General features: G+C 42.1%; 1 protein-coding gene across 2 annotated transcripts in view; it reads left to right on the forward strand.

The window, feature by feature from the left end:
* The first annotated feature begins 10,218 nt into the window (after positions 1-10,218).
* RYBP (RING1 and YY1 binding protein) overlaps positions 10,219-27,693 on the forward strand; it is a 76,559-nt gene continuing 59,084 nt past the window's right edge. For both annotated transcript variants that reach the window (XM_084840355.1, XM_084840354.1), the window contains exons 1-2: positions 10,219-10,390; positions 11,538-11,663. Coding sequence is in view for 1 of the 2 variants with exons in the window: in XM_084840354.1 (XP_084696480.1) it covers positions 10,359-10,390; positions 11,538-11,663 (158 nt within the window). In the remaining variant the exon portion in view is untranslated. The remainder of the gene's footprint in view (positions 10,391-11,537; positions 11,664-27,693) is intronic.

Consider the following 27,693-nt stretch of genomic DNA (forward strand, 5'->3'; position numbering starts at 1 on the left):
CTTGTGGCACCTTAGGGACTAACCATTTTATTCTGGCATAAACTTTCTTGGACTGTAGTCCATTTCATGAGATACATGGAGTGTTATGGAGAGTTTCAGGTTTATATACAGTACCTGTAGTGCTGGAGGTGGTGTAGGGTGGTAGGAAGAATTGTAAACAGTGAGGTGGGAAATTAAATTCAGAAAGCACTTGACAGTGACAATAACATTATTTGCAGTGGTCATGCACAGGCAGTTGTTGCTGATAACAGAAACATTCCTGGCACTGGATAAGCCAATTAACACATGTAGTGGGATAAGAATCCTTTATCACGATTCAACCTTCTGGCATTTTATTTATTTGCTTGTTTGTTTGTTACATTTCTATACCTCTGAATAGCCGAAGCTCTCTGGGCAGTTAACAAAAATTAAAATTAAATTAAACCTATTGATGAATTCAAACTCAGCAGTCTCTCTCTCTCTCATCTTCCGTTGACATTTCTTTGCTCCACAGTGGCCACTTTAAGGTCAGTGACAATGTGACCTTGGAGGGCATCTGATGAAGTGGACTATAGTCCACGAACGCTTATGCCAGAATAAACTGGTTAGTCTTTAATGTGCCACAAGACTCTTTGTTATTTTTGCTGCAATAGACTAACATGGCAGCCTCTGGAAATAATACCAGAATAAAGGGTTGATGGGCAGTCACTAAGAATGCCACCCTGAATGCCCTTGTTTGCCTGACTTTGTACAAAAATACTAAACTTAAAGAGAGTGTTTTATGTTGATCTTCTGGACAAGAAAGAACATAGGGAGGATGGAGGTCGTCTATTAGATATGTTGCCCTGTGCCATTTGGAGTTTTGTAAATTATCGCCAGTGCCTTGGATTGAACAATGGGACAGTAGATGTTGAAAGCTTCAGCTATTGGCCAGTATAAACATTGATATATATATATATATATATATATATATATATATATACCTTGTGTATTAAAAGAAACAAATACATAGTGCACTAAGACCAACAGGTTTTTTGTCTCTTTAAAGCCATGAAAGGATGAGCAGGATGGTTAATTTAAAAGAAAAAAAAATGTTGACAAAGGTGCCTGTATCAGAACCTATACATCAGTGAGGATTGGACTCAATGATTCCTGTGTCAGTCAACAACATTGGAATGGCACATTGAGCTGACCGAAGAGAACATCTGCCTGTGCCTGGTCAGCACTGATCATGGGCAACACTCACCATTTCCAAACATAAGATTACACAAAGCTCTTGCACAGCTTAGAATGAGGTAGACCAAAAAATGCACATCCTGTGGAAGTATGATGAGAAAGGACTGGAGATGGCTCACTTCTGTGGCATTCTGGAAGCATTTGGTTACTGCTCAGAATTTGCTATGAATATGAACTTGAGCACGCTCCGGGAGAGAGCGCAGGACAGGAAGGCCTGGCGTGCTATGGTCCATGGGGTCACGAAGAGTCGGACACGACTGAACGACTGAACAACAACAACAACAACAACAAGAATTTGCTAAGATGCGACAATCCATGTCCCTGATATTGCAACTTGTGGCATCATAGGATAATGGACTTTCTCCACACGCCAAGCATAGTATCTATGTCAACGCATACTATTCCATTTGCTAATTATACATATCTATAGGATTGAGATCTTGCCAATGTTATCCATGTCCTTACCTTTCTTCACACACTGACCTGGTTTGCACAATCATTGCAGCTTAAATAAGCCACTGTGGCTTGCTTAAGCCATGGCACCATTTCCCTAATTACTCATCTGGACTTGTTATGTTGTCTGAACCCAGGCAGCATAGTTTGAGAGGGAAACAACCCCCAAATAACCCAACAAAAGGCCAACGTCTGAAGGTAGGTATTGGCATTGATAACATTGTCAAGATCTTGGTTTGGCATCTCAGTCAGACTATGGGTTATGCGGGGGTTGTTTAACTCTCAGATAATTCCCACTGCCCGGATTCAGACTACACGACAAGCCACAGTAAACCCTGGCTGGGGCTTGCATATTAGTTGTGGCAGATGGCATGTGCTGCCATGCCCTGAGACATAATTAATCCGTAGTAGGCTGTCGTGTTGTCCAAACCAGGTCAATGAGATTATGCTCAGCAGGTAAGGAAAAGCACTTGCATGAACTTTGGCCAAATAGGGAGAAGAGTTTAAAAGGTCAGCATAAATCAACAAGAATGACAGCACTTCAGAGTATCCTGTAGTAACTGAAAATCACTGATGCAAAAATATGACCTTTGATAATAGCCACATAAGATCACACAGCCATTCCCACATTATACCAGTCTAAGGTTTGTTCAGTGATCATTGGTGTCTAAAGTCAAAACTCGTGGTGGATCCAAAGATGCATGTTCAAGCTTATTAGATATGAAAAGAGCATTTCATAAACGGAATAATTACCTTGTATTGTGTGTGTTCTAACATCATACAAAATCCCTGTGTGGTGGGCTGGGCTGGCAAGCATTCAGTGTTTGACATTACATTTACTAAGAAACAAAGAAATCCAGGGAAACTACATAATTCATCTTGCAGATTCAGGGGAGGAAAGAGAAAACTATGAGTTTTGCTGAAAAAAAATCAACTTTTTGAGGGAATAAATTGTTCTTCTCATAGTCTGCCTAGGCATTCGAGTGGTTCTTAGTGATGCTGTATTTGTACAGACTGTAATTTAATATAAAGGAGACTGTGAATTACATTTTTAGCTAACTTCTACCCCCCTCAAATGAATCAACAACTTGGAATTTTTATTCTTAGAGTTATTCTGCGCAAATCAATTATTGGATGCAAGTTCTCATTAGTGTTTCCGCTATCGGGGTTTACTCTCTCTTCACGGAGCGGTGGGAAATTAAGAAGACACCCAGTTCGCATGGAACAGCACCCCAGGGTTCCTAGTGAATGTTGTCTGGTTGCTTCTGCTGCAAGTGGGTTTAACTCTGGGATCCAACTCTGGCTTCTCTCCCCCAACAAACCAGAGTTCCTGGTTTGCATGCCACGCTAAACAACCCCAAACAACACAGGGACATTTAGCCATTCCTACTTGCAGCTTGAGCGATTAGGCAGCATATCCTGGGTTGTTGGGATATGTGAACTGGGCCTTTATCAGAGCCAGTATTCTCTAAAGGACAGACCTGTGGTATCTTTTCATTGACACCTTTACATGCTGCTGAAAATAAAGGTTAGGCTAGCAGCCAAATCAGTACTATCTCCAAAGAACAATCAAGATGTGCCTCAAAATCCTAAGAACATGAGTTCTATCTTCCTGAGTGTCAGAGCAATACGACAATGGAACCAATTACCTGGGGAGGTGGTAGGCTCTCCCACACTGGAGGCCTTCAAGACGAGGCTGGACAGCCATTTGTCAGGGATGCTCTGACTTGGATTCCTGCATTGAGCAGGGGGTTGGACTCAATGGCCTTGTAGGCCCCTTCCAACCCTACTATTCTATGATTCTATCTAGTTCAGCATTCTATTTCCCACAGTGGCTACTTGGCCACCCAGAGCTCTCTTGTAAAACTCACAAGCAGGGAGGACATGATCAACCATCCTGTTGGAAGATTGGTTGCAAGCAAAGGGACGATCTACATTGCGCCTGCCATCGCAATGAATTCGGTGTCCCGTCGGGTTAAACGTTATCACATTAAAACGTGATTATTCACACTCACCCATTTTCCCCGTTGCAGTGCTTCATCGAATGCGCAAGGTCGGTTCACACTCAATCACTGTGCTGTTTTCCTGCTGTTTTCCTGCACGTGCTTGTCTGATCTCGGATGCTAAGCCGGGTCGGCCCCGGTCAGTAGTTGGATGGGCGACCGCCTGGGAATCAGGCTTCCTGCATTGAGCAGGGGGTTGTTCTATCCCTTCAAATGAGACTAAGTTTTACCCTCTCCTAACCCCCGTTCTGGATGTTTTTTTTTTAATTAAGGCGTTATCCTCGCAGAATCGGGGCTTCTCCATGATGTTTTTTTTTTTCTAATTGAGGCATGATCTTTGAAGCTTGGAAGATCATGCCTGAATTAGAAAAAAAATCTCATGGAGAAGCCCCAATTCTGCGAGGATAACACCTTAATTTTTTAAAAAAACATCCAGAGCGGGGGATAGGAGGGGGTAAAACTTAGTCTCATTTGAAGGGATACAACAACCCCCTGCTCAGTGCAGGAAGCCTGATTCCCAGGCAGTCTCCCATTCAAGCACTGACCAGAACCGACCCCATTTAGCTCCCGAGATCAGACAAGCGCACACACATCCAGCCCTTTGCTTGTTGCTGAGGAAACAGGGGCTGCTGAGGAAGCTATGCGATCAGTAGCCGGAAGAAGACATGGGGCCATGAAGAGCTGTGATTGGACAGGAGGGAAATACAAACACCGCCGCATATGAACGGGCGGGGGAGGGGACTACAACTGGATATGGTAGCAAAGGCAGAAAATCAGAGCACATTAAGGGGAAATACCAGGATATTAGGGTATTGAAAGTGGGAGCACGGAAGTGGGAAATTCCGGTTCCAATTCGAGGCAGCTACTGCGTAGTGTGAAAGGCGGGCAGTGAAACCTCATTGGAAGTGAAAAAAGGCAGTTAGTGTAGATCCAGCCAAAGTGCTCCTGTTTCTGAATGTGGTCTGAATAATTTAGTACAAATTCAGCACATTTAGCTAACTCACTATTCACCCTGACTCCAGAATTCATATGAATAAATTTAGGAAAACTAGTTCCAATGCAGATCCTTGGAGGACTCCACTGTTTACTTCCTGCAATTGTCAAAACTGTCCATTAATTCCTAAGTTTCCTGTTTTTTAATCAGTTACTGATCCATAAGAAGACCTATCCTACTGGTTTACTTCCATTGGTGTCTATGGCAAGGGACTCTGTTTAAAACTGTTTGAAACCCATCCATACATATACACACACACACACACACACACACACACACACACAATGTCCATCAAATCATCTTTATCTGTTGTTACTGAAGCCTTCAGTTTGAGCCTTTAGGGCAGGGATGAGGAAAGTGTGGCCTTCCAGATGTTGTTGGACTGCAACTCCCATCAGCCCTAGCCAGCGTAGCCAGTGGTGAGGGATGATGGGAGTTGAGGTTCAGCAACGTCTGGAGGGCCACACATTCCCCATTCCTGCTTTAGGGCAAATACTGCATTTACACCTTCCAGGTCCAGCTATTCTCCTCCAAAGTTCAACACCCTCCATCTCCCCCACCTCTCTTTTGCCTCTAGCACTGTCTCTGCCTTTCCCCCGCTCCTGCTGTCTTTTCCCACCTCTCTTTGACCTCCCCTGCCCTGTCTTCCACTCTCCTTCCCCCTTAGCTCCTTTCCCCCCTCTGCATGTCCTTCACCTCAATATATTTTTCCCCTTTACTCCTTGCTCACCTCCTTAATGTTTGCATACATGGCTCTGGTGGGCCATGTGGCCTATAAGACTTTGCATGCCTGCACACACCTACAGTACAAGTAAGCAGCTAGGCCAGAGACTGCTGGAGTGTTCTCTTGAGCAGGTGCAGCAGTGAGGGAGGAACCAGGTACTGCTGCTCCTCATCCTCATTTTCTCTGTACCCATCTCCCTCTGCCTCTCTTCCTCCTCCTGTACTCCCTACGATGGAGAAGATAGTTGGGTTACAGCATAAAGGACTCTGGCAGGCTAGGCAGCCTCCAGAATTTTGCTACAAACTGAAGAACATTTTCTTATAGGAGGCTCAGAGGATGGGTTTTGCTTCATGATCCAAGTTTGATTCTCATATTTGTGGGTAGAAATAAAATTTTCCACAGATCAGATAGATTAGTATGTGGTTTGGTTCACTTGTTCGAGTCATCTGGACTACAGTCTTACTCAACTTGAATCAAGAAGGCACTTCTAACATGGGGTATAATTGTTTACTCTTACTTTGTCCAAGGATAATGCATTCTGCTTTTGAGAAACATAATAGCCCAAACGGAGTCATTTTAGATTCAGATATAAAACTACAAACCTGCTTTTGAGGCAGGTATAGAACTAGTTAGGCAGCTACTGTCCCATAGTTGCTTAATAAATGTATGAGTCGCATTTTCCAAAATTACTCCAAGAGTGCTCAAAGCAATCTAAATTAATAGCAGCCCTGGTCATCTTAGGATGGAAAAGCGGGCTATAAATACAATAAAGTGAGCTGCATTATTTCTTCCATGCTTTCCTTGTAATAAGGGTGGCAGATGAAGATGTAATAAGATAAAAGGGCAGAGGGAGATGGGTAGAAAAGCAAGACAGCAAAGTTGTCAAATTTGACTTTGGGTCCACCCCTTCTTGACTGGTTTCGTTAACTACTGCAAGAGATTCAGGTGGGAGAAGAAAGGGTTCAAGTTCCTTAAAGAAATCCTTGAAGCATATTTTCCCTTATTCCAGCCTTGTTAAGAGGCTCTTAGCCTAGGGTTCTTATGTTGTAATCCTATGCACAAGAATTTGGGAGAAAGCCCCACTGAACTCAGTGATTTACTTCTAAGTAAACATAGATAGGATTGGGCAGCATCAATATCTTCTTGGAATTTTGTTGCATTTTTGTGTTTGTTTTGCTTTGGGGAGGTATGAGTTTATAAAGATAATCAAATGATTATCTCTTTCTTGGTGAGCCAAGTAACAAATTTTGTTTTTCTTTCATAAACATGGGAAGGAGGAAGACACATTTGCCTGCATATGTCTGCTACTGAATTCCCCTTAAAGTTTGGCTGTGTATTTGCGGTCCCAGCCACAGCGGAAGCAGACTGAAACCTGGATTAACTACTGAAACAGAGGCTTAACAAAACATAACCAGAGCCCTAAGGCTTCCATGATGTAGGCCACAACCAATATGCACAGTAGCCATCTCTACTGGCATGATATGATAATGTAATTGAGTCTCATTGGCACAGGAGGCTACAGCATTGGATATCATATTGGGGAATGTCCAGATCTGGAACACATATTGGAATCTGCTAGTTTCTGTTCAGCTTGCTGATGCAACTAGGACAGCCTTCCCCATCAAAGTGTTATCTGGATGTGTTAGAATACAATCCCATCATCCCCAGCCAGCATGGCCATGATGGGGGCTGGAGCCCAACACATCTGGAGCCTGCCAGGATGGAGAGGGCTGAACTTGAAAGTTTGATCAAAACCTGCCAACTGGAGATCCACCAATCAAACACTTTTGATATGAAATGTGGGGTTCCTCCCATGCCTGTTTCTCTGATTTGGGGTGGAGAGTATTTTCTTATTCACCGAGAATTGTTCATATGTCTTTAGAGTGCTTCATCCCTGCAGGGCCTGTACATTTCTTTTGGAGGGGATTTAATAAGACTTATCTTGACATTTGGGAAGGGAAGCACGTTCTTCAGTCACTGTGTCTGAGGATTCACGCACATGACTGCCTGCCTGTGGTGGCCATTTTCTCCCTCTGCTTCTGATGATTCCATTTTTGTGGTGAGTGACACCTCTAAATAGTTTGTTTTCAACATGTGGGATGAGCAATGGTGTGGCTTCTGCTTGTGGTGATTGATTCAACCTACATATCTGTCATGGACATGGGGAAAAAGAAACCTTCACTAGCAGAGCAATCATGTGTGGTAGCCCTCACTGGTTCTTTTGCTAAAGGAAAAAACAAAGCTAGTTAGTGGGTTTGTTTCTTTTTATTTTAGGATATAAAGAGGAAGGGGAGACCTGCATATTGGGTGAGGGAGTGCAGACATTGGTGTCTAGGAGAGCACTTTCTTTTTCTGGGGATGTGTAGCCCACCAAGAGGACAGGGGACTTGCTGGCAATGCCTCTCTTCCTTTGGATATGGGGTAAATCACATTCCTCACTTGAGTGCATAAGCAGAAAGGCAGTATATAATAGCAGTAAAAAAAAAGTGTATATGAATGGCTCAATTGTTGCGGGAAACTGAGGGGAAGCATTCTGTTCCTCTGTGATGCTAGCTTGATGGTACTGTATGGGTTTATTCTGTATGGGTTTATGTGGGTTAATCAAGAATACATTTATTTACTTACGTACTTTATTTCTTAAATTTGTATCCTGTCTTTTCACCAAATGGTGTTCAAGGTGGCTAACATATTCCCTACTCCGTAATTGATAGATTGAAGGGACCCATTCTTTACTTGATGTAGCCATGTTAGTGTATTACTACAAAACCAACAAAGAGTCTTGTGGCACCTTATTCTGGCATAAGCTTTCATAGACTATAGTCCACTTCATCAGATGCATGGAGTACTATGGAGGCTTCCAGTTTTACATAAAGTACTTATAGTGGTGGTTGGGGTGGGGAAGAATGGTGAGGTCAAAAGGAAATTAAATGCAAAAATTACTGACAGTGACAATCACATTATTAACAGTGGCCATACACAGTGCAGTTGTTGCTGATAACTCAAACATCCTGGCACCAGGTAAGCCAATTGACAGATATAGTGTGATAAAAATCCTTTCTCCCACTTCAAACCTCTGGCAATAGAATTAAACCTGTTGATGAATTCTGTCTCAGCGGGCTCTCTTTCTAATCTCCCTGTGACGTTTCTATGCTCCACAGTGGTCAATTTAAGGACAGTGACAGTGTGTTACTTGGTGTGAAACAACCAAGTGTTCCATGAACAAAAGGTCATCATCTTATAGTTCGTTAACTAATCCAGAACAGTTACCTGGTACCATATTCACAATCACTAATCAAGATGAGAATCCACTTTGCATCCATGGACTGAGTATGGTGCAAAATATGCTGAGACAGTCATATTTTGGGGCATCCAAAGCATCTTCCTGTTCTCGGTAACAAGGCTTTCTGACCTGTTTGCGCTGAGTAGGATTTGTAATTTTTTAATGCCACTGCACAACCTTTATTGAAGTAGTTTGCAGGTGTAAAATTGCAGGTTCTGCTCAGGATATGGGAGATCCGCAACCAAGCATTGCAGACAGAAAGAAACCCATAAGCAGGGTGGGTGGTGGTCGTGTATATGATCTGAAAGAGTGGAAATCCAAACCTTTCACTACTTGTAACCACTATGATTGGGAGTGTGACAAGATGCTTAATTGCTTCACATGTGGTAATTGTTTCACCAGTGTGGCGCAATCCTGGGTTTGTTTACTTAGAACTGCGTCCCACTGTATTAATGAGGCGTACTCCTTTAGTACTGCACCCCAAGCAACCTTGAGTATGTAGCCTCCTGAAGTGACAGGGCAAATGTTGACACATTTCTCCATTCACTTGATAACTGACTGGACGTACATAGGCTGCTCTTGAGGGTGGTTAATAAGGTGTGATACATCTCCCCAAGGGTTGGGACACACTCCCTACTCTTTTGAGGGCGGTTGTCTGAGGGACCACGGTTCTTACTAGGCAAGATGGCAGCTGACTGAGGTGTCACATGCTGGCCCCATTCGGTAGCCTTTGTGTCTTCCCCTCTCCTCTCAGCGTGCGAGCAGAGGTGAAGGGGAGCAGAGAGGTGGGGCATTCCCTATTTCAGTACGGGTGACGTTATCTTCTGACCGAGCCCCACTGCCCGCCTGGTGTTTTAAGTGGGCGACTCGGAACATGTCCCTATGTGCGTATAATAAATCAGCCAGCTGACAACACTGTTCACGAGGGGCATCAACGCGGGGCAACCTGTACAGGAGTGACAGGTTGATACACATTCTCCGCTTCACCCGAACGGGTGAACAACTTAGGCGGCACGTCATGTTCCCCCCCCGCGCGCCTCCTCCGCGTGACTAACACACTTCATTCTGCTTTTGCGTTCTCACACACGCACACACGTGGGGGGCGGGGGAGGGCGAGGTGCAACCCCCCCCGCCTTTCGCGTAGGTGACTGTTGGAGGAGGGCCACATTCTCCGCTCGACGCGCGGAAGCAGCGGGCGAGTCCACTGAAGCGGGGTCACATGCTGGCCTTGTGGGTGGCCAGGCGCCGCCCAACGACGGCGACGACACGCTTCTGTCGGCCCTTCCACGGAGCCTGAGGGAGCAACGTCCCCCTCGCCTTCCCGTCTACCGTCCTCGTCGACGGAGCCGTTCCTCCCCCCGGCCCGCGGCTGACGGGGCCGAGTGCGTGCGTGTGTGGGGGTGCACGTCCCCCTTCCCTCGCCCCAGCGGAGCCCAAGGCCAGGCTGCCCGGATTGGCCGGGGAGGGCCGCGAGCTCCGCCCGCTGTAGCCGCGCTTGCCTGGCTGGGAGGGAGGGGAGCGGAGCGGGGCTGCGCTCCCTGCGCTGCCTAGTCTGGAGCGGGAGCCTGGCAGCGGCAGGAGCGGCGGCTGAGGAGCAGCCGGAGCCCGCTGGTCTGAGGAGGAGTCAGCCCCGTAGCCCTCCGCTCCTTGTGCGCAAGGCAAGGGGGGCCTCCCCGCCTCGACCGATCCATGACCATGGGCGACAAGAAGAGCCCGACCAGGTAAGGGGGCTGACGGAAGGCAAGAAGGAAGGGAAGTAGTGGCGTTTCGTGGAGCAGGCGAGAGAGAGCTCTTCCTAAGATGGAGGGAGTGTAGAAAGGGGGGACAGAAAGGAGTGTGCGCGGGTGCCAGCCAGCGCACCCACTCCCCACCCCTCTTTATGCTCTGGGGAGGCGCTGCGTATGGGGACTAGGCCCCGGTGGGGGTGGTAGTGGTGGTGGTGGGGCGTTTAAGATGGAGGAAGTGGGTAAGGAGGAGAGCTTGTTTGTCTGCCTGCCTGCCTGCCTGCCTCCCAGCCAGGTACAGAAAACTCCTTGTTTTCAATTGTGTTGGGAGGAGGAACTGTAGTGTCGAGGGGAAGAAAACCTAGAGCTCCTTGTGTGGTAGGATGGTGGGGGTGGGGGTGGCGGCTCTATTTTGTGCCCAGGGTGGCTCTTAAGATGGAGGGAGTGTATAAAAGCAAAGAGGAAGGCGAAGTGTTTGTGTTTCTCTGGTGCCAGGGCTAATCTGGTGTTAGAACAGCTATGGCGGCTTCTCTCTCTCACACACTCACACGCAAACACACACACACTCTTCGTCTCCTCACACTGACTTCTTCCAGACAAAGGGAGATTTAACAAGGTAAAGGAGACAGACAGACAGATGGAGGGGGCGCATGGAGGGACACGCCTACAATCCTTTAAAGTACAATCAACCCCCCCCCCCACACACACACACCAAAAAAGAGGGAGGGTAGCAAGCCCTCTCAGATACCTTCCACCATCCTCCTTTTGCCTGTCCTTCTAGATTCAGTGCATAGTCGTTCTGTGAAAATCGATTATCTTGGGATTTAAGATTGAGGGGAAACGTTCCTCTTTCCTTTCTTACGAAGGGAGATGGTGATGGGGAAGGTTGGGCACAAGACAGGATGTCTGTGTCGTGAGAGGAGAAAACAAAGTGAAATTTTAGCTATATAGATGGTTTGCCTCCCCTTCCAACTACCCTATTCCAAAATGTGATTACTTTTTAGGCAAGGAGCAGAAAAGAGGCAGGCAAAGCGGTGTATAGCATGAAACAGGCTCCCTTTATGATATCGTTTCTAACACATGTTTTATTTCTCCTCTTCTTACCTCCTTCTCTTCCCCCCTTTTCCTCTATGCACTTTTCAAGGCCAAAAAGGCAAGCCAAACCTGCAGCCGATGAAGGTTTTTGGGATTGTAGTGTCTGCACCTTTAGGAACAGCGCTGAAGCCTTTAAATGCAGCATATGTGATGTCAGGAAAGGCACCTCTACAAGGTACATTGGCACATTAAAAAATGAATATTCCTCTTTTTCCTCCCATAATTGTACTGGTGCTGACTTGTTGATTTGCCTTGGTGTTAGGAGAAAGAATAACACCCTTTAAAAGAATGTTTAAACCTGTGTTTTGTGTTAAGACCTTTCAAGTATATGTTAAAAACAAATGCTTTCTAGGTATATAATAATTTCTTGATGCTGCTTGGAGTATGCCACCTTTGTAGGTAAAAAGAAATTACTGGGCCTCTCAGCTCATTTGGATATGGTTGGGAGTTGGATACTTTTCTGTGACATTTTGGTATAGGTTTTCTTAAGCTTGGGGAGTATTCTTTTTGTTCTGAAGGTTGATAGAGTAAAGAGAGAACCACAATAAGAAAAGAGCTTCAAAAATCCTGTTTTCTTGTACGTCTAAGAATGCTTGTTCTGTCTAAAATGAGAGAGCTTTGTAGAAAACCAGTGCCATTCAGAACAATGTGAAGTGTAGACATACAAGTTATGTACAGGAGTGCTGCCAGTATGACACCTAATGAATTTCACAGAAATGCAATGCAGATATCTGAGAACTTGAGATGTCATACTTTTTTAATTAATATGTAGATTAGTGATGGACATTCTTTCAAAATGTTGAAACTGTCATGGAAAGGTTAGATATTTCTTTCAAAGTAGTTAGGTTGGCCTGTTGTCTTAATTATGAATTGGGCATTTTTATTTTGTATTTCTCCACAGAACTTTTGGAATTTTCTAAGTAGTGTTATAGTTTGTTGTGTGTTTTTGATATTGGTGAAATTTTGAGATTTTTCTGTAAATAGACTTGCGTATATGAAGGTTGTGCAGAATGGCAGACGGCACATTGTTCCATGTGATTGGGAGTAGTTTCGAATGTATTTCTTTAGTATTTTGGGCAAGAGAGTGAGAGCAAAGTATATATACTTGCAGACAGGACAATCCTTCGGGGTCATTGAAACTTTCTGTGACATGAGTGCATTTGTTAGTTTTCATATGACAATAGTCCCATACATAACTTCTATATCTGTGCAGGTATGTCTACACTTTATGTGATTTTAACAGGTCTAATGTATATCATATGCTTTAGTACCATCAATAAATCCATTACAAACCTGTTGATTTTCTTTGGGGACTGTGTGTATTTTTGGAGATACACTTGCAGGTTCAGCATTTTGTAGATGCTGATTAACAAAGATGGGCAACTGGCAGCTTGTGGGCTGGATCCACTCCCTGTGCCAATTTTAAGTGTCCCTGCCAAGTTTAAATTTAGGTATGGTAAAACATTTGCCCCCAGCTTAATTCATAAGAACCCCCCCCCCCTTTTGAGGTTGTAAGAAATAGATTCCAAACTTCAGTAGTGCATTTCAGTTTAGTATGTAACATATTTAGTAGGTACATATCTGTAATATAAATGCCTGAGATAAATAACTGGGTGGCTCTTACTGTTGGATTGAGAAAACTTGATTGTGGAGCATTTGTGCTCAGGAGCGACAAAGTTTGTGAGGCAAAGCATGCTTTATGCAACTATACTAAAACCTGAGAATCATCTTCTCAAAGGATACAAAAGTTGGGCACATTGTGTGCATAACCTGTTTGGGGTCTCTACTTGTTAAATATCATCGTTTTTTCCTCTTAAAGAAAAACAATCTGTCCTATATCATTGGAGGATGGGAAGAAACAAAATATAAGAACCTCATCCCATTTAATTTTATATTTATCATAAAGTGGTAAAGTGGTACATTACAATTGAAAACGTTCAGCTGGGCATAGTTATACTTTTTGCAAATAATAGAACTAGGCAGTGCTGGCTCCCAGTCCTATACCTGCCTGTATGAGTATAGTGTAACCAAAGACAATATAACATGCACTTAATTCATGCTTTCAATATAGATGTGACTTTATGTTTCTTTAAGTGCTTATCAATATTATTTGACATTTCATAGTAAAAATGTATATTATCTGTCATATATAAACTGAAACTGAAAGTTCTAAATAACTGAAATGGCATTAACTGAATGCTGTGTGAACTTCAGATTGAGTTCTTTGTTGTGGCTTGGGACTTAAGAGTTACTGTAATGATATATGTTGGTGTCTGGGAAATTATTTTTGCATTTTTTCATAGACACGTAATATATGAAAATGCTATGCCTTATGGCTGGCTATTACTTGGAATATTTGCATCTGATAATTCAAACTATTTGCATATTTCTAGAAAATGTGTTTGGTCATATCTACTAGGATCCTCTAACTGATGCTGGAAGCTTCAGAATCCAAAGTATTTCCTCAGTTCTGTGTGGGAAGAAGGTAGCTTGGGATCTACTGGTAGATCTCCAGGTGATCTGCAATAGATCAGCAAGGGTTTCTGACTCTCAATTGTTTTAACGATAGCAACCATAAAAAACATACTTTCCTCCTAAATTAGGCTACTGAAATCCAGAAAGCAGGGGGGCGGGGCACACAGGAGAATATGTGTGTATGGGAAAGGATCTGTGTGCAAGCTCCAGTTCTGGTACTGAAAATGAATTCCTAAGCTGAGCATGTGCTCAGATGCTCCTTGTTCTGTTATTCTGTAGCCACCTTCCTGAGACACTATTTTGCACTTGGCTCCAGTTGGTGGATCTTGGAGTTCTAGTGAAAAACAAAGTAGATCCCACAAGCCTAGTCTGTCCACCCCTGTTCTTCAGCCTTTCGGAATATCAGTAGCGATCTAGCAATTTTGGAGTGATGCTTCTGAAGTTAGGAGTCAAGAGCTGGAATGCCAAAGAAGAGAAACTGACTGTTTATAGTGGGTTGTCTGCTCAGGGAAGGTACCTTGGCCTCATTTTCAAGGATCCTATCTTCTCCCCACACTACACTCTACTCCATGCAGCAGGGTCTCCTAATCCTCTGTGTAACATGGTGGTGGAGAGCTGAAGAGACTGTCATGCAGGAGCAGGGAGACCTGTTTCCACCAGTCCACTTGCATGGACCTAAATCTGCATCCACCCCGGTTTCAGTACTTGAACAGGGCAGGGAAGGTAAGCTGTGTGTGTAATATTACTTACTCTAGAAAATAGGTGATTAGCTTCAAAGTGTTCAGGACATCCAAGCATTGTATAAGTTCATTGTGAGGGATGAAAGCATTTCTCACCCTGCATTTTGCTCTGTGGTGCTTTTAACTCCCCTACACCAGTCATGAGAAATTGGGGGTGGGAGAGTAGCAATGGTACTTGTGGTCCTGGTGGTCAGCTCTGTTTTGGTTTGTTAGTTTCGGATCAGGGGCTTAGAATATGGTCTTGTGCAGTTGCCAGTGTTATGAGAATTGAGTTATGAGGGTCACTATGGATTGGGAACTAAGCTGGGCTGCAACTAATTAACCTCTGAGGGTGTTTGTGTGCTTTGGGGAAGGGGTGTGTGTTCATGACTGAAAGTGAAAGCTTCACTTGATTTGCTCACTCAAGAAATTCTCCTGCCGTTTCTCAATAAGTTTAACATAAAATAGTGATTTATAATTATGATGTGGTAAAGGAATATAATTTATATGAAGCTGCATCTGGATATAGGTCACTGAGTGTACGTGATACACGTTAAATCTCAGAAGCTTACCTAAAATACATTCACATCCAAGCTCTAAGGGCGCAATCCTATGCATGTTTAGACAGAAAAAGCCCTACAATTCCCAGCATGCCGCAGCCAGCATGGCTGGAGGGATGCTAGGAGTCGTAGGACTTTTTCTTGTCTAAACATGCATAGGATTGTGCCCTAAGTGTAGTAGCTTCTGCCTCTAACCTCAAAAGTATCCCTAACTTGTTCTGTGCAGATTGCAGCTGTCCATTGCACCTCTTGCACTACCGTGTTTTTGGCTTCCCTGATCAAGAAAGTAAAATGAAAGAAAAGAAAAAGAGAATCAGTAATCTACCAGAGATGGAAGGAGATTTTGGCAGGATAGAAGTTTGGAAAGCAGTAGAGACATTGTGGTGCTTATCAGTTTAGACTTTCACCTTGTTTTCATGAGTATTAAAGTTCGCAAGGCCTGTAAAAATATTTGAAATTTCTAAGAGCTACATAAATGTTTGAGGAGCCAATCCTACACAGAACTAAGGAAATACTTTGGATTCTGAAGCTTCCAGCATCTGTTTTAAGACTCTTTAGATTTTTCCAGGTTGCTATTTAATACTGAATAGTTTAGTTAAGGTGCAAGTTCTTTAAAACCAACGGTGTGGCTTACATATAACCACATAGTCTTAACAGTGATTTACATTGTTCAAAGAGACAATTGGCCTTGGGTAAGGGTTGTTTTATTCATTTTTGCTTTTTCATTTGATGTGTTGCTATGCAATTTGGAAAAGTTAGGCTGCAATCTTATACCCACTTACCTGGGAGTAAGCCCCATTGAACTCAATGAGGCTTACGTCCAAGTAGACATGTATAAGATTGTGCTGTTAGGGCGCAATCCAGTGGGGATAGTTGGCTACTTCCGTGACCAACTATCCAGTGGGGGTGGGGTTTCGAGCACACGGGGGATCTTTTCCTCTGTTCTCTGGCCGCCCTGCATTTGCAGCTAGATGGCCAATTTTGGCTGTCTAGCCAGAGCGCTGCGGGAGGGGGGGGGAGGTACATAGGAAGCGTCATAATGGCGTTTCTGCCATACCCTTCCCACCCGAGCAATGCCCCCTTTCCCCTCGCTCCACGCTGCTCTTACAAGTGCGGAGCTGGAGCCAAACCGTGCCGCCTAGGGGGGAGGGGGAGGAAGCGAGGAGTTATTTTTCTGGGAACCGACCTCAGAGCGCTGGCTCTGAGGTTGGTTCCCAGAAAATGAAAAATCCTATGGCTGTCTAGCCGCTGTCTAGCAGCCATAGGATTGCGCCGTAGTGACTAAAACTTTTGCTGCTATCTGTTCACCATCCAGTCAATTTATGTTTATTTGGGCCACACTTCTGTTGTTTTCCATTAAAACTTGTTTGGAAATAGTTTTTTGGAATGCAGTCTTGTATGTGAATCCAGCTCGGGGTGTTGCTCTTTTGACACCATCAGTGCGAAACTGAATAAGATTCTTATGTTTATAATTAGTTTCATATTGCTGTAAGTACTCCTGGAAAAAGACACTTTGCAATTGTGTTTAGCTCTGTGAGATTTTCCTTCTCTGAGGAGCAAGCTATATAACAGCAGTAGATCTTGTTAAATCCAGGTCTGCTCTAATTGCATAAAAAGTAAGGGGTGAACACCCTAATTCTTCTTAAACACAAAGGATGGGGTGAGAAGGAAGGTGTGAAACCCTTCTCTTGTCTACAGCTTACCTTCTCACAGTCTGTTTCCCCCAGCACTTTTCCAGTACCAAGCATGAACAAGGGTGGGGTATAAGTACTTGGGAAGGGGGAGGCTACAGATAGGTGTGCAGTGGGCACAGGGAAGGTTCCGCTGCCCTCCCCACGTGCTCCTTCTGCTCTAAAAATCAGTCTGTTTCCCCTTGTGTAACTAAGAGGTATACTACTGTCATATAGTTTTTCCCCTGACTAGGAGAAATATGGGAGGGCAGTAGGGAAAATGCGGAATACATGAGAGCTTTCCTGGTTCTCATCTTTACACTGACTACGTTTTCCTAAAGATTCTTTCTCTTCTGTTATGTTAACAGAACTAGAAAGAAATGTTTTTCCTTGTATTCTTCTGTCTATTCATATGTAGCTGTTAATAACTGGAATGAACTTTTCTGTTAGCCACTTAGCAGAAGTTTGTTTGATCTTGGCTAAGCTGATTTAGTGATTTAAGTTTTTTGATGCTCATATGCTATATATGCTCTGATCATTGTAGTCCTGAGCATATACAATGAGCTGATTCGCACAACACAAGAACCCACAGTGGGTTGTCACCCTTATTTGTTTTAGAGTGGCTTGTTGTGATGTCTGAATCAGGCATGGTGGCATAAGCGTGGGTTGTTAACCATGCACAAGCTACCCTAAAACCATGGCTTGTTGGGTTGTTCAGGGTGAGTTGTTTTCAAAATGGCTTGCTGTGATGTGCGAACCCAGCATGATGGCTTGTGTATGACTTGTTTGAAAGGGCTACAGAGATGTCTGGCAAGAGTAGCAAAAACCTGACCCTCCGCCCCTCCTCTTTCAGCTCAGCAATTCATTTGACAGCAACCAGCTTTTTTCCCTGTGAGCTGAGTTAGGACAGCTATGTGTGTATGCATTATTGACTTACTTCTGGGTAAACGCACATGGCCCCAGTTTGGGACCATGCCAATTTGGGAGGGAGGGATTTAAGCTTCCCCCCATCCTGTTTTCATGCTGAATTCCGGGGGGGGGGGGTTTAAAAAAAAGTCTCTGGGAATTTTGGCATGAAAACAGGAGGGGAGAAAGCTTAAATCCCCCTCCTGCATCACCATGGGCCCAAATTGGGGCCATGCGTGCTTTCCCAGAGTTAAGTCAATCATGCATAGCTGTGCTAGGAACGTCAGTCAACCTAGCAACCAGGCGTTTTTAAGTGCTGAAGAAAGAAAATAAAATTTTAGGACAAAATTTAGCCACTTCATCCTAAAAAGGAAGGGAACCCCTCCCCCAAAGATATGGCATACATATGTCAATGCAGGTGCTTTGCAAGGCAAGAAAGTGTTGGGGGAAAGAATCTCATCACAGCAGGAGTATAGATGAGTTGTGCTGCAAAGGCCCCTGGGATACGTGCTTGGAGCAGACAGGAGAATGAAGGGGGAAGCAAACCATTGCTAGCCAGTGAATGCCTGATCACCTGTTGGCAGCAACATAGCTTAGTGAGCGATTAATCAACCCACCATAGATTGTTTTCAGTGGTGTGGTTTATCATGATGTGTCAACTGGCCCAAATATCAGCTATAAGCATTCAGTCTTGTTTTGTTGCAGTATGTGTATATCTCGCACCCTCAAAGAGCGTACGATGTGAGTTTCAGTAGCTGGGATAGGGCTAACAGCAAATAGAGAAGAGGAATGGGTAGAATTTTAGATATAAAACAGTTTTATAACTGAATTTTGGCACAGTTGACCATCACTGTGTTTAAAGCACAAAGCTCATGGTATCCCAAAGTCCCAGCCATATCTTTCATTTTACTGTCTAAATAGACTCAACACGTTTGGAAGTAGTCATGAGTGTACAGCTATCTTGTAAACAAAAATCAAGGGGTTATTACTCACATGGAAAACCAGTTAATTGGATTACAGAACTCATGTGGATTTTTGAAGGAATCATCCTTAAGTAGGCAAGAGTCTAGTCTTCCATTTGCTGTCATTCCCTGCAAAACCCAGGTGATATTTAAAATTCAGACGAAAAATTGAAAGCATTCCTCTGTGGAAGAAATAATTGTCAGAATTAACCCCACAACTTGATTTGGATATAAAGAGCATCCCCTTCTACTTTTCTTTTCTGGAATATCTGTATTCAGAACCCTAGGCTTCTTCTTTATCTATCTGAAGGCTGTTTCTAACACTTTTCTATACTTAAGTTTCTTAGATGTGACAGTATTGGAAGTGGGGGATGCAGGGGGAACCTAATCTTAACACGTATCTTGGTAACAGCCAAAGGAGGTGCGTTGCCATGTACAGTTGGCAGGAGATATATATTCAGACCTGCATAGCCCTTTTGGATATTATGAAGGGGTGTGTATTGGATATTTCTTCCTTTCAGATAGCATTGGAAGCAACCGCAAAATATTTCCAAGACTGTGCCTTCTGGCGGAGAAATGGTAGTTTTCTTCCACATTGTCCTTTTCCATGTTTGTGCCTAGTCTGAAATTTGTAGCAAATAAAATTAAGAATTTCAAAGTTGAACAATCTTTAAAGATGCTTTAAACTATGGACAAGTTCATCCCTTTCCCTGGGGCTTGGTGTTAGGCCCTAAATTAAAACAAATTAAAATCCATTTATCCTTTAAGCAGGCATTACATCAACTGGCTATCTACTCTTCTGTATATCTGCACTGCCTTGTGATAAAACAGCTTTTATCACAAAGTCAGAAGTTTTCTTATGTGTGCCTTGCTTTCACTGATCTGACAGTCTCATGGTTCTAACAGAGTAGCAGAAAACTATAAAATTAACTTATGGAGAACATACACCTAAAAAGTCTTTCACTTAGGTCCTTTAAAAGAAGTAGAAGCCAGCTATATGACTTGAAAGAAAATAGTTCTGTGCTATGCAGTTTGGTTAGAAAACAGGTAGATCGCTGCATGTGGAGATCTGTGATGTGCTTTTGTCTTTAGACTAGTCATTGTACGTCTCTTCCAGAGCGTAATGCTTAAAAACAGTGAAACCCAGTGACCTACATTTTGAGCTTTCAAATGGTTGTGTAGGTCAGTGGGTCTCTGTTGCAGAATGTAGGTCATTTGGAAAGGTGTATGTTTCTTCCATAACAAGTAGCTTTTGACGTATAGTACAATTTACACAGGTTACATAGGCAGCTTCTGGATCTCCCCCCCCCCCCCCCGGTAGATGTAATATAGGTCTATCTGCCTCCTCTTGGTGTTCCACTTGGATGTACAAAAATAATTTGGGTATCACCTAATTAACTTTTAAAAGGAAGCATAATCTAGAAAAAAAGGAGAACCTTGTATGTCTGTATTTTGCTGAAAGATAAAGAGAAACATCAGTTTGGTATTTGTTATGCAACATCCTAAGCAAATTTCCAATATATGATGGGGAAGACATGTTCTGAGGCTTTGGACTTATAACAATTACAGAAGCCCTCTCTATGACTGTGTGCTTATTACATTTATAAACTTTCTAAGCAAGCAATTCTTATTTATATATAAAATTTGATAAATCCTCAAATCAGTTTCCAAGAAAATGTGAAATATTAATATAATTAAAACAACCAAAACAGAAAAACAATAACAAAACATCAGAGCAGGACATAAGAATTGGCCTCATTGGAAAGGACATTCTGACATCAGAACCGAAAGTGTCCTCTCCTTGGTATTTATGTATTTAACATCTGAAGGCGGGCACCTGGATTCTAGTGTACAGGTAGGCACAATCTTATGCTTGTCTACTCAAAAGTAAATCCCAATTAGTTCAATGGATCTTACTCCCCGGAAACTGAGTATAGGATTCCAGTGAAGTCCTGCAACACTTTTAACCATATAAACGTTTTTTAGTTTAGTTTCCTCAACAATGGCTATGCGTTTTATTCCCACTTACCCACGTGTTGATAAGCTTACTTTGCTTTGAAGGCATTACAACAACACCATTCTTTCTAGTGGCTTAACAAAGTAAAGAATACATGATCTTATTCCTTTTACCTGCTTGGCTGTTTGGTGTTTTTCTCTGTTGTGAATCTGGAATTATACCCATTTAATGAGTTCAAGAAACCCAAGACGTGCAAGCACAGCATTGGATAGTCATCATTGAGGAGAAGCCCTGTTGAACTTTGCAGCAGTTCCTGTTAGTCTAGTGTGTCTTTTTCCAGTGATATTTGCATCTTATGTTCTTGGGCTCAGCATTTATTTTCATATATTCCTGGACAATATTTGATAAGTCTTGTGAAGTCTGCCATTTGGCCTATGTCTGTAAGAGGCACCAGGGCTTGAACAAGAAACTTTGCCCTTGAGAAGCTATTGTGGGTATTTCTACTCCACTCCAGCTTGAAGCTTGGTCTAGGAAGACGCTCTAAGTATAGTGACACCTGCAGTTTGCTTAACTCTGCTACTATAGCAGGTAACTGGCCCTTGCTGGATATAAACTTGAGGATAGTTTGGAGTTCCTATATAATACATTAAGTTTTCCACTCCTCAGACATTACTGATTTCACGTTTGAATCAGTTATTTTTAACTGCTTCTTGCTGCTGCTACTCGTCTGCCTGCACTCATCTCAGTCTACTAGTTGTGTTTTTGCTCATCTGTGCCTACCTCCAGTTCCTTGATTCAATCCATTCCCAATTTCTGATAGGTTCTTTTGCTGTTGATCTATGCTTCCCTTGATGATGCTTGCTCCATATCCCAATCAACCCATGGCCACTGGCTTTGGTTATCTACAACATTGCCCTAATTTCTTGTCAGTGGAACAGTCCTCTTGGCTTCTGACTTCCAACTGAATGGACCACATATTGCTCCTCTCACCAGGTGTTTTAATGTAATTCAGCTCTCAGATTTTTATTAACAAACCTGTAAGAGGTTTTATTTGTGTTCAGTGTCATGGATTCCCTAAGATTTATTACCTTTTTCTTTTAAAAATGCCATATTTTTCCATACTCGAGGTGAGTATATATTGAATTCCTACTTGCCGCACTCAGTGAATTCATAGCAGCCTTGTCAATCAGGTGCTTCAGATTTTCCCCCAAGCCTGATGTAGCTCTTTCTGGCATTCTTCTTTATAGAGGGACAAGTGTTGTCATATCATCAGTCTGGTGTTGCTTTTTAAATATATACCTGCATTCTCTTCACCCACCCAGTATTTAAGATTTAATGTATAATTGCTTGTAGCAAGCAGAATTGTGGAATAAGATGAATTAGCTTACTCCATGATAAAAACAGCTTCCTCAGATTTCAGAAAGTGTAAAGATTAGAAAAACTTGAATAGTGTTTTCTGGCCTGCCTGAGGCTGAAATTGAATTATATCAAAATAAGAAATTAAACTATATAAATAGTTTAAATATTATATATAAATATAAACTATTTATATAGCTTCTATACAAACAGAAGTTATACAGATGTTTATACAGAAAGACATATTTCTCTCTGTTTGGTTAGGACAGGAAAGTGATAATAGCTGCAATAGAATTATTAGATTTGAAATACTTTTGGAACACCTCTGCATGCTTTACAGTCAGGGCTGCTACATGCTAATTGTTGAATACACGTATGGTTTGAATCTGTTCCTCCTAGCATCTGAGAGAAAATTCCCACCAACTTTCAGTGTAGGATCAAGCCTTGGGTTTGCTAGTAGGAAGAATAAAGGATGTGCAGTGCAATCTGTGTATATCTACCCTGAAGTAAGTTCCACTGTCAGTGGGACTTACTTGAATGTAAATGTGCATAGAATTTGCAGATTAAGTAGGAATTGGATCATGTAAAAAGGAGGGTTACTTTTTAGAAATGCCAAGGGAACAACTTCCTTTCTCATTTATTTCCAAACTGCCATTACTTGATTAAGCTGTATTGTTAGAGATTAACATAATGCTGCATAGACTTGAGTAGTTTGTGTTGCTCCTACATAGTGTGCTTATGATTTTATAAAACGCATATGCCCAAGAGCTAAGACTTTGTGTTTAGCTTCAGTGTGTGCGACTTCTGCACATGGCTATCAAAGGCATATTTTCTGTTTATGCTTATTTTGGTTGTTTATATTATTTGAGCCAGCTGTATTATAGAACTCTTAATTCTGAAAGCACTTGCAGTGCTGAGCACTTTTTCTCCCTGAGATTTTAATAGAAGAGGCAATATATTGATAGAAGATGGCCATGTGATGGAGTCAATCAGCCAGCATAGTCATTTGTCTCCTGGGGATACTCGGAGCACATCATTAACAGAAGAAGCGGAGGCTTTCCTCTGTAATGTTAATATAGTATATTAGCTCTCTTGCCCCGTGCTATTATTACTGAGCTGTTGTAACTCTGTTGGAGGTGAGGAGAGAAACAAGTAAATTGGGTGTTCTGTTTGTTATTTCAAATGTATTGTTGAATTGTACATCAACAAACTTTATATAAATTGCTGTTATATTCCATACATAGAATGAAAGGAAACAAAAACAGTTAACAACAAATAAAATGTTAGCGTATTAATTGGAGGAGTTGCTGTGTGGTAAGTAGCCTAAGCACATCTCTTCGTTGATTCAGTGATATTCTAGACAAAATATTATTTGTTGAAATCTTGCAGGTTAATTAAAAAAAAACCCTGTTAAACCAAGAAAAGAAAAACATTGCCGGCACACCTCATGAGCATTGGAGGTTGTCTTGAGAGATGAGATTGGCAAGCTATTTGCCAGGGAGGACTTGTTATACACTCCGCAAGTTGGCAAGGTGTTAGCTACAAGACTGGGCTTGAGTGTTTTTCAAGAATAGCCACTGTCTCTCAATTTCTGTTACTCAAAATATTTATGTTGAGATGCTGGTGTTTTAAAAATCAACTAATTTAAGAGCAAGACAATAAATGTCTGGATTACTTGGAAGCAGTTGTTAGCCCTAAATTAATACAGCTAAAGATTATATAATATCTTATTTGTTGCATAAGATATAGATTGTGCTTTCATAGCTAACTTATTGAAATAATCATAGACCGAGGATTCAAATTGATCTTAATTTAATAGGTAAATTATCTGCTCAAGTGGGATAACTCGCATCTACACCCTGAATTTCTGGGAGGAACTGTATGATACAGTATATGAAACAATATTTATTTAAAGCATATTTACCCCACTCTTCAGTTGAAAAATCTCCCAGAGCAGTTTACCGATCAATAAAAGAATGGGGCAATCCACGCCCTCATGATTATAGTGTAAAAGACAAGACATAAAAGCAAAATGAGATGGGGAGGGGCAGGGAAGCAAACTCAAGCACCAGTTCTTGAAGTTACAGTTCTTATAACAACTGTTTGGGATGGAAATGGAGGCAAAGTCCCTCAGCAGAGCCAGTGGAATAGCCCTCCATCTCTCCCTCTGCTCTTATATTCTGAGCAGACAGATTTTTATCTATGAAAAATTTAACTAACACTTTTAACTAGCATTCTAAACTAAGAACTACATTATCACTAAGTGTTTGTAGTCTTATGTGCTCAGTGATATATCGCTACATTCTCCTTCCCGACTGAATTTATAGTATAAAAACTGTAAACATCTCTACCAGGAAACAGTCATGTCTCCACGAACTTGTATTATGTTGCTAAGGAATTATTGGCTGCACAATTCTGCTGGTATACAATCAGTAATTTCTTATTGGACCCAAACACAAATATGTTCAGGTTAGACAAAGTTGAAATTCTAATCTCCTCAGTAATCAATCTGTGAAACATCTCCCTTATTAACTAGCTATTTTTTTTTGTATTATAGTTTAAATACAAGTAGAATGTTGCTACAATTTCCATCATAAATTGAGATTTTTATAGTAAGCTCCACCACCCCACCCTGGGGAAGTGTGTTTTGTTTTGTTTACTTACTATATTTCTACCCAGCCCTTCAACTAAGTTCTCAGGGTGGCTTGCAAAACAAAAATATAATACAGTAAAAACATACAAACGACATCAAAATAAGCAAGTGTTAAAGAATGGGTCTTTGCAACTTAATAGGACAGTACCTTAGAAATAAACCTGTCTTCTTGTGCTAGGGTGGATTGATTTAAATCAAAGTGATCAATGATTTAATCAGCAAGAAAAAAGGTTGATTTAAATAACTGATTTAAATGAAGTTCCCCATTGAAACTTTTTCATAAATTTTGTGAACAATTTTGCAAATGTGACCACTAAGCCATGTTAATTTACAACTAAATAGAGTATTATTAAAACGCAGTCTGCGTTTGCAAATGCTGCTTGTTCTGCAGGAATGGGAGAATTGCACAAATCAAGAAGTGATTGGCCATAACTTTTACAATTTTTTTAAAAATTAAACCCACAGATCAAAAATTCATATCATCTCTCTCCCCTCCCCCACAATAGGGGAGATCATGAGGCAGCAAGTGGACCAGTTGGGCTTTCTGTCACTCTTGCCAGGCAACTCTGTAGCTCTTTGGCACAAGCTGTTGCGCCAGGTTTGCATGTCATGACAAGCTGCTCTGAAACAAATAAGGCTGGCAACCCACGATGGGTGGTCTTGTCATGTGAACCAGATCAGTGTCTTTAAAGCATTCCTATACAAGTTGGTTACCCACAAACAGAGTTTGTGGAGAAAAATCAAATCCAACAAAAGGTTTAATTTAACTGTGTTTATTGAAACATTAAAAGTGTTACATATTTTATCTTTACAAAACTTCCTTAAATACCAAGGTGGCCACTGTAAAATCCTTGTTCTGGTCCACTGATGACTCGAATTTTGAGGTTTGCCGCACACGACTCATGACAACGTAGAATTGTCCAGGGCAAAAGACAGATGTAGGCAGATAGGTGCCAGCTTGGTTTGCCTGGCTGCAACATGCGCCATGCCAGGACCCCATTCAGCCTCACCATGAAAGTGCAGCAAAGGGTAAACCAAAGGGTTGCCATGACTCTCCATGTAGGAGATCTTGTGGCACTGTCCACCTTTAGGGTATACTATCAGACAGTGATCAACTGGAGGAAAGCCATCCAAGGTAACAAATACAGCAGCAATTTCAGAGACATGGGGAACGTTATAGCATCCAAAGTGAGTCATAGTGTTCATCGTTCTGTGGTCGTGATGGAAGCACAGTGATATGTCCATTGGTGCATGTCCAGCAGCAAGTGCGGCAGTGTTCTCATGCTCAAGGATTTCACTGTCATGCTGGTACTCATTAGTGTATGGGTTAACATTAAGTAGAAAGTTAATGAGTAACTCCAGCAAGGTGCAATCCAGTATACTATACTCTGCCTCTGCTTTCTCGAGGCAAACAGTAGTGGCCTCGTCGGTATCAAGAATGTACAGCTGGCTGTAGCTTGGACTCTCAAAGTGCCCATCAGATGGTAAGCTGAGTCTTGCACCTGGAACACAAATGGATTGGGACCTTGCAGCTGTGCCATCTTGCAGTATAAAAAGAAGCAAAGCCCAGGGTACTGTTGTACTTGTGAATGTCCTTCAGGAATTGCTTGCCAAGGGTAGAGCTGTAGGTAACAACGTTGTGGATGAAGTCAAAAATTGTGAGCACTGGTAGTGAAACCTTTCTACCATGGTAGCAAAGAGTTAACGATTCCCCATTGAAAAGCAAGGCGTCGTACTGTTCGCAAACCTTGACATGGTTGCTGATAATCAGGAATTGCTGATTATCAGGAATTGCTGATAATCAGGAATTGCTTGCCAAGGGTGGAGCTGTAGGTAACAACGTTGTGGATGAAGTCAAAAATTGTGAGTGCTGGTAGTGAAACCTTTCTACCATGGTAGCAAAGAGTTAACGATTCCCCATTGAAAAGCAAGGCGTCGTACTGTTCGCAAACCTTGACATGGTTGCTGATAATCAAACCTGTTGATATTGGTTGCAGGATGCATGCCGACAGGCATAGTCTGCTTCTTACGCCTGGGCTTGTTTGAGATATGCAAGGCTGGCCAGAGCTTTGCTGTCATCAAAAGGCTAACGGGTCACCTCCATTGGCAAGCGTGCTGAGGCGGGCATGGCAGCATCCAGGCAGGAGCACAAAGCTTCTCTAGGGGCTAGAGGGGTAGAATTAGTGCGGAGGTGTAAGGCGCACTTAGACTCTCAGTTCGCCTGCAGGTCACTGTTGCCAGTAAGTGTTTGACATCTTGGCATGTTAGTAATGTGTGGAATATATAAATGTTATTTTGTTAAATTTAACAGCTAGAAACTTCCTTTCTGGGCAGTAACTAAACTTTGGCTGGGTTACTTTCAACTGTAGGTGTCTCTTAATCCCTTCATCGTTTCTTTACAGGATGTATGTTACTGAGATATCATTGTACTTTGGCCTGCACCTGTGTTTATAAAAGTGTACAGAGACCTTTTTGTGTTCATATTTCATTTTGCTCCAATTTGCAATTGATTATGTTTGTTTAATTCGACTTGACATGTTTTTGATATTAAAAATAAAACTTTATAGTACATTCTTATAGAAGATAGACTAATCCTTTAAAAAAGGCTTTATGGACATAAATAAACTCCTGACTTTGAATTGTAGCGAAAACCATTGTTGTTCATGGAATCTGTGTGTCAAGAGCTTTCCAATGAAGTATGTTTCATCAAAAAGGGATGACCATCTAACTCCCAACCTTGAATTATATATGTAAGATTGGATCTTTCTTATGACCAGCACGCATGACAGTTTAAGCTTAACAGCAAAATCCTATACATATCTCCTCATAAATACTCCCAGGTAAATTGGTATAGGATTACAACCATATTTTATTTATGATGTTTTTAAGAAAATGAAAGAATCAATTTGAATTTTAAAAATCTCATTCTTTTTATTTTATTTTTTAA

This window comes from Heloderma suspectum, chromosome 2 (genome assembly GCF_057233095.1).
Source record: "Heloderma suspectum isolate Gila_16-S chromosome 2, 16-S_ref, whole genome shotgun sequence".
NCBI classification, from domain to species: domain Eukaryota; kingdom Metazoa; phylum Chordata; class Lepidosauria; order Squamata; family Helodermatidae; genus Heloderma; species Heloderma suspectum.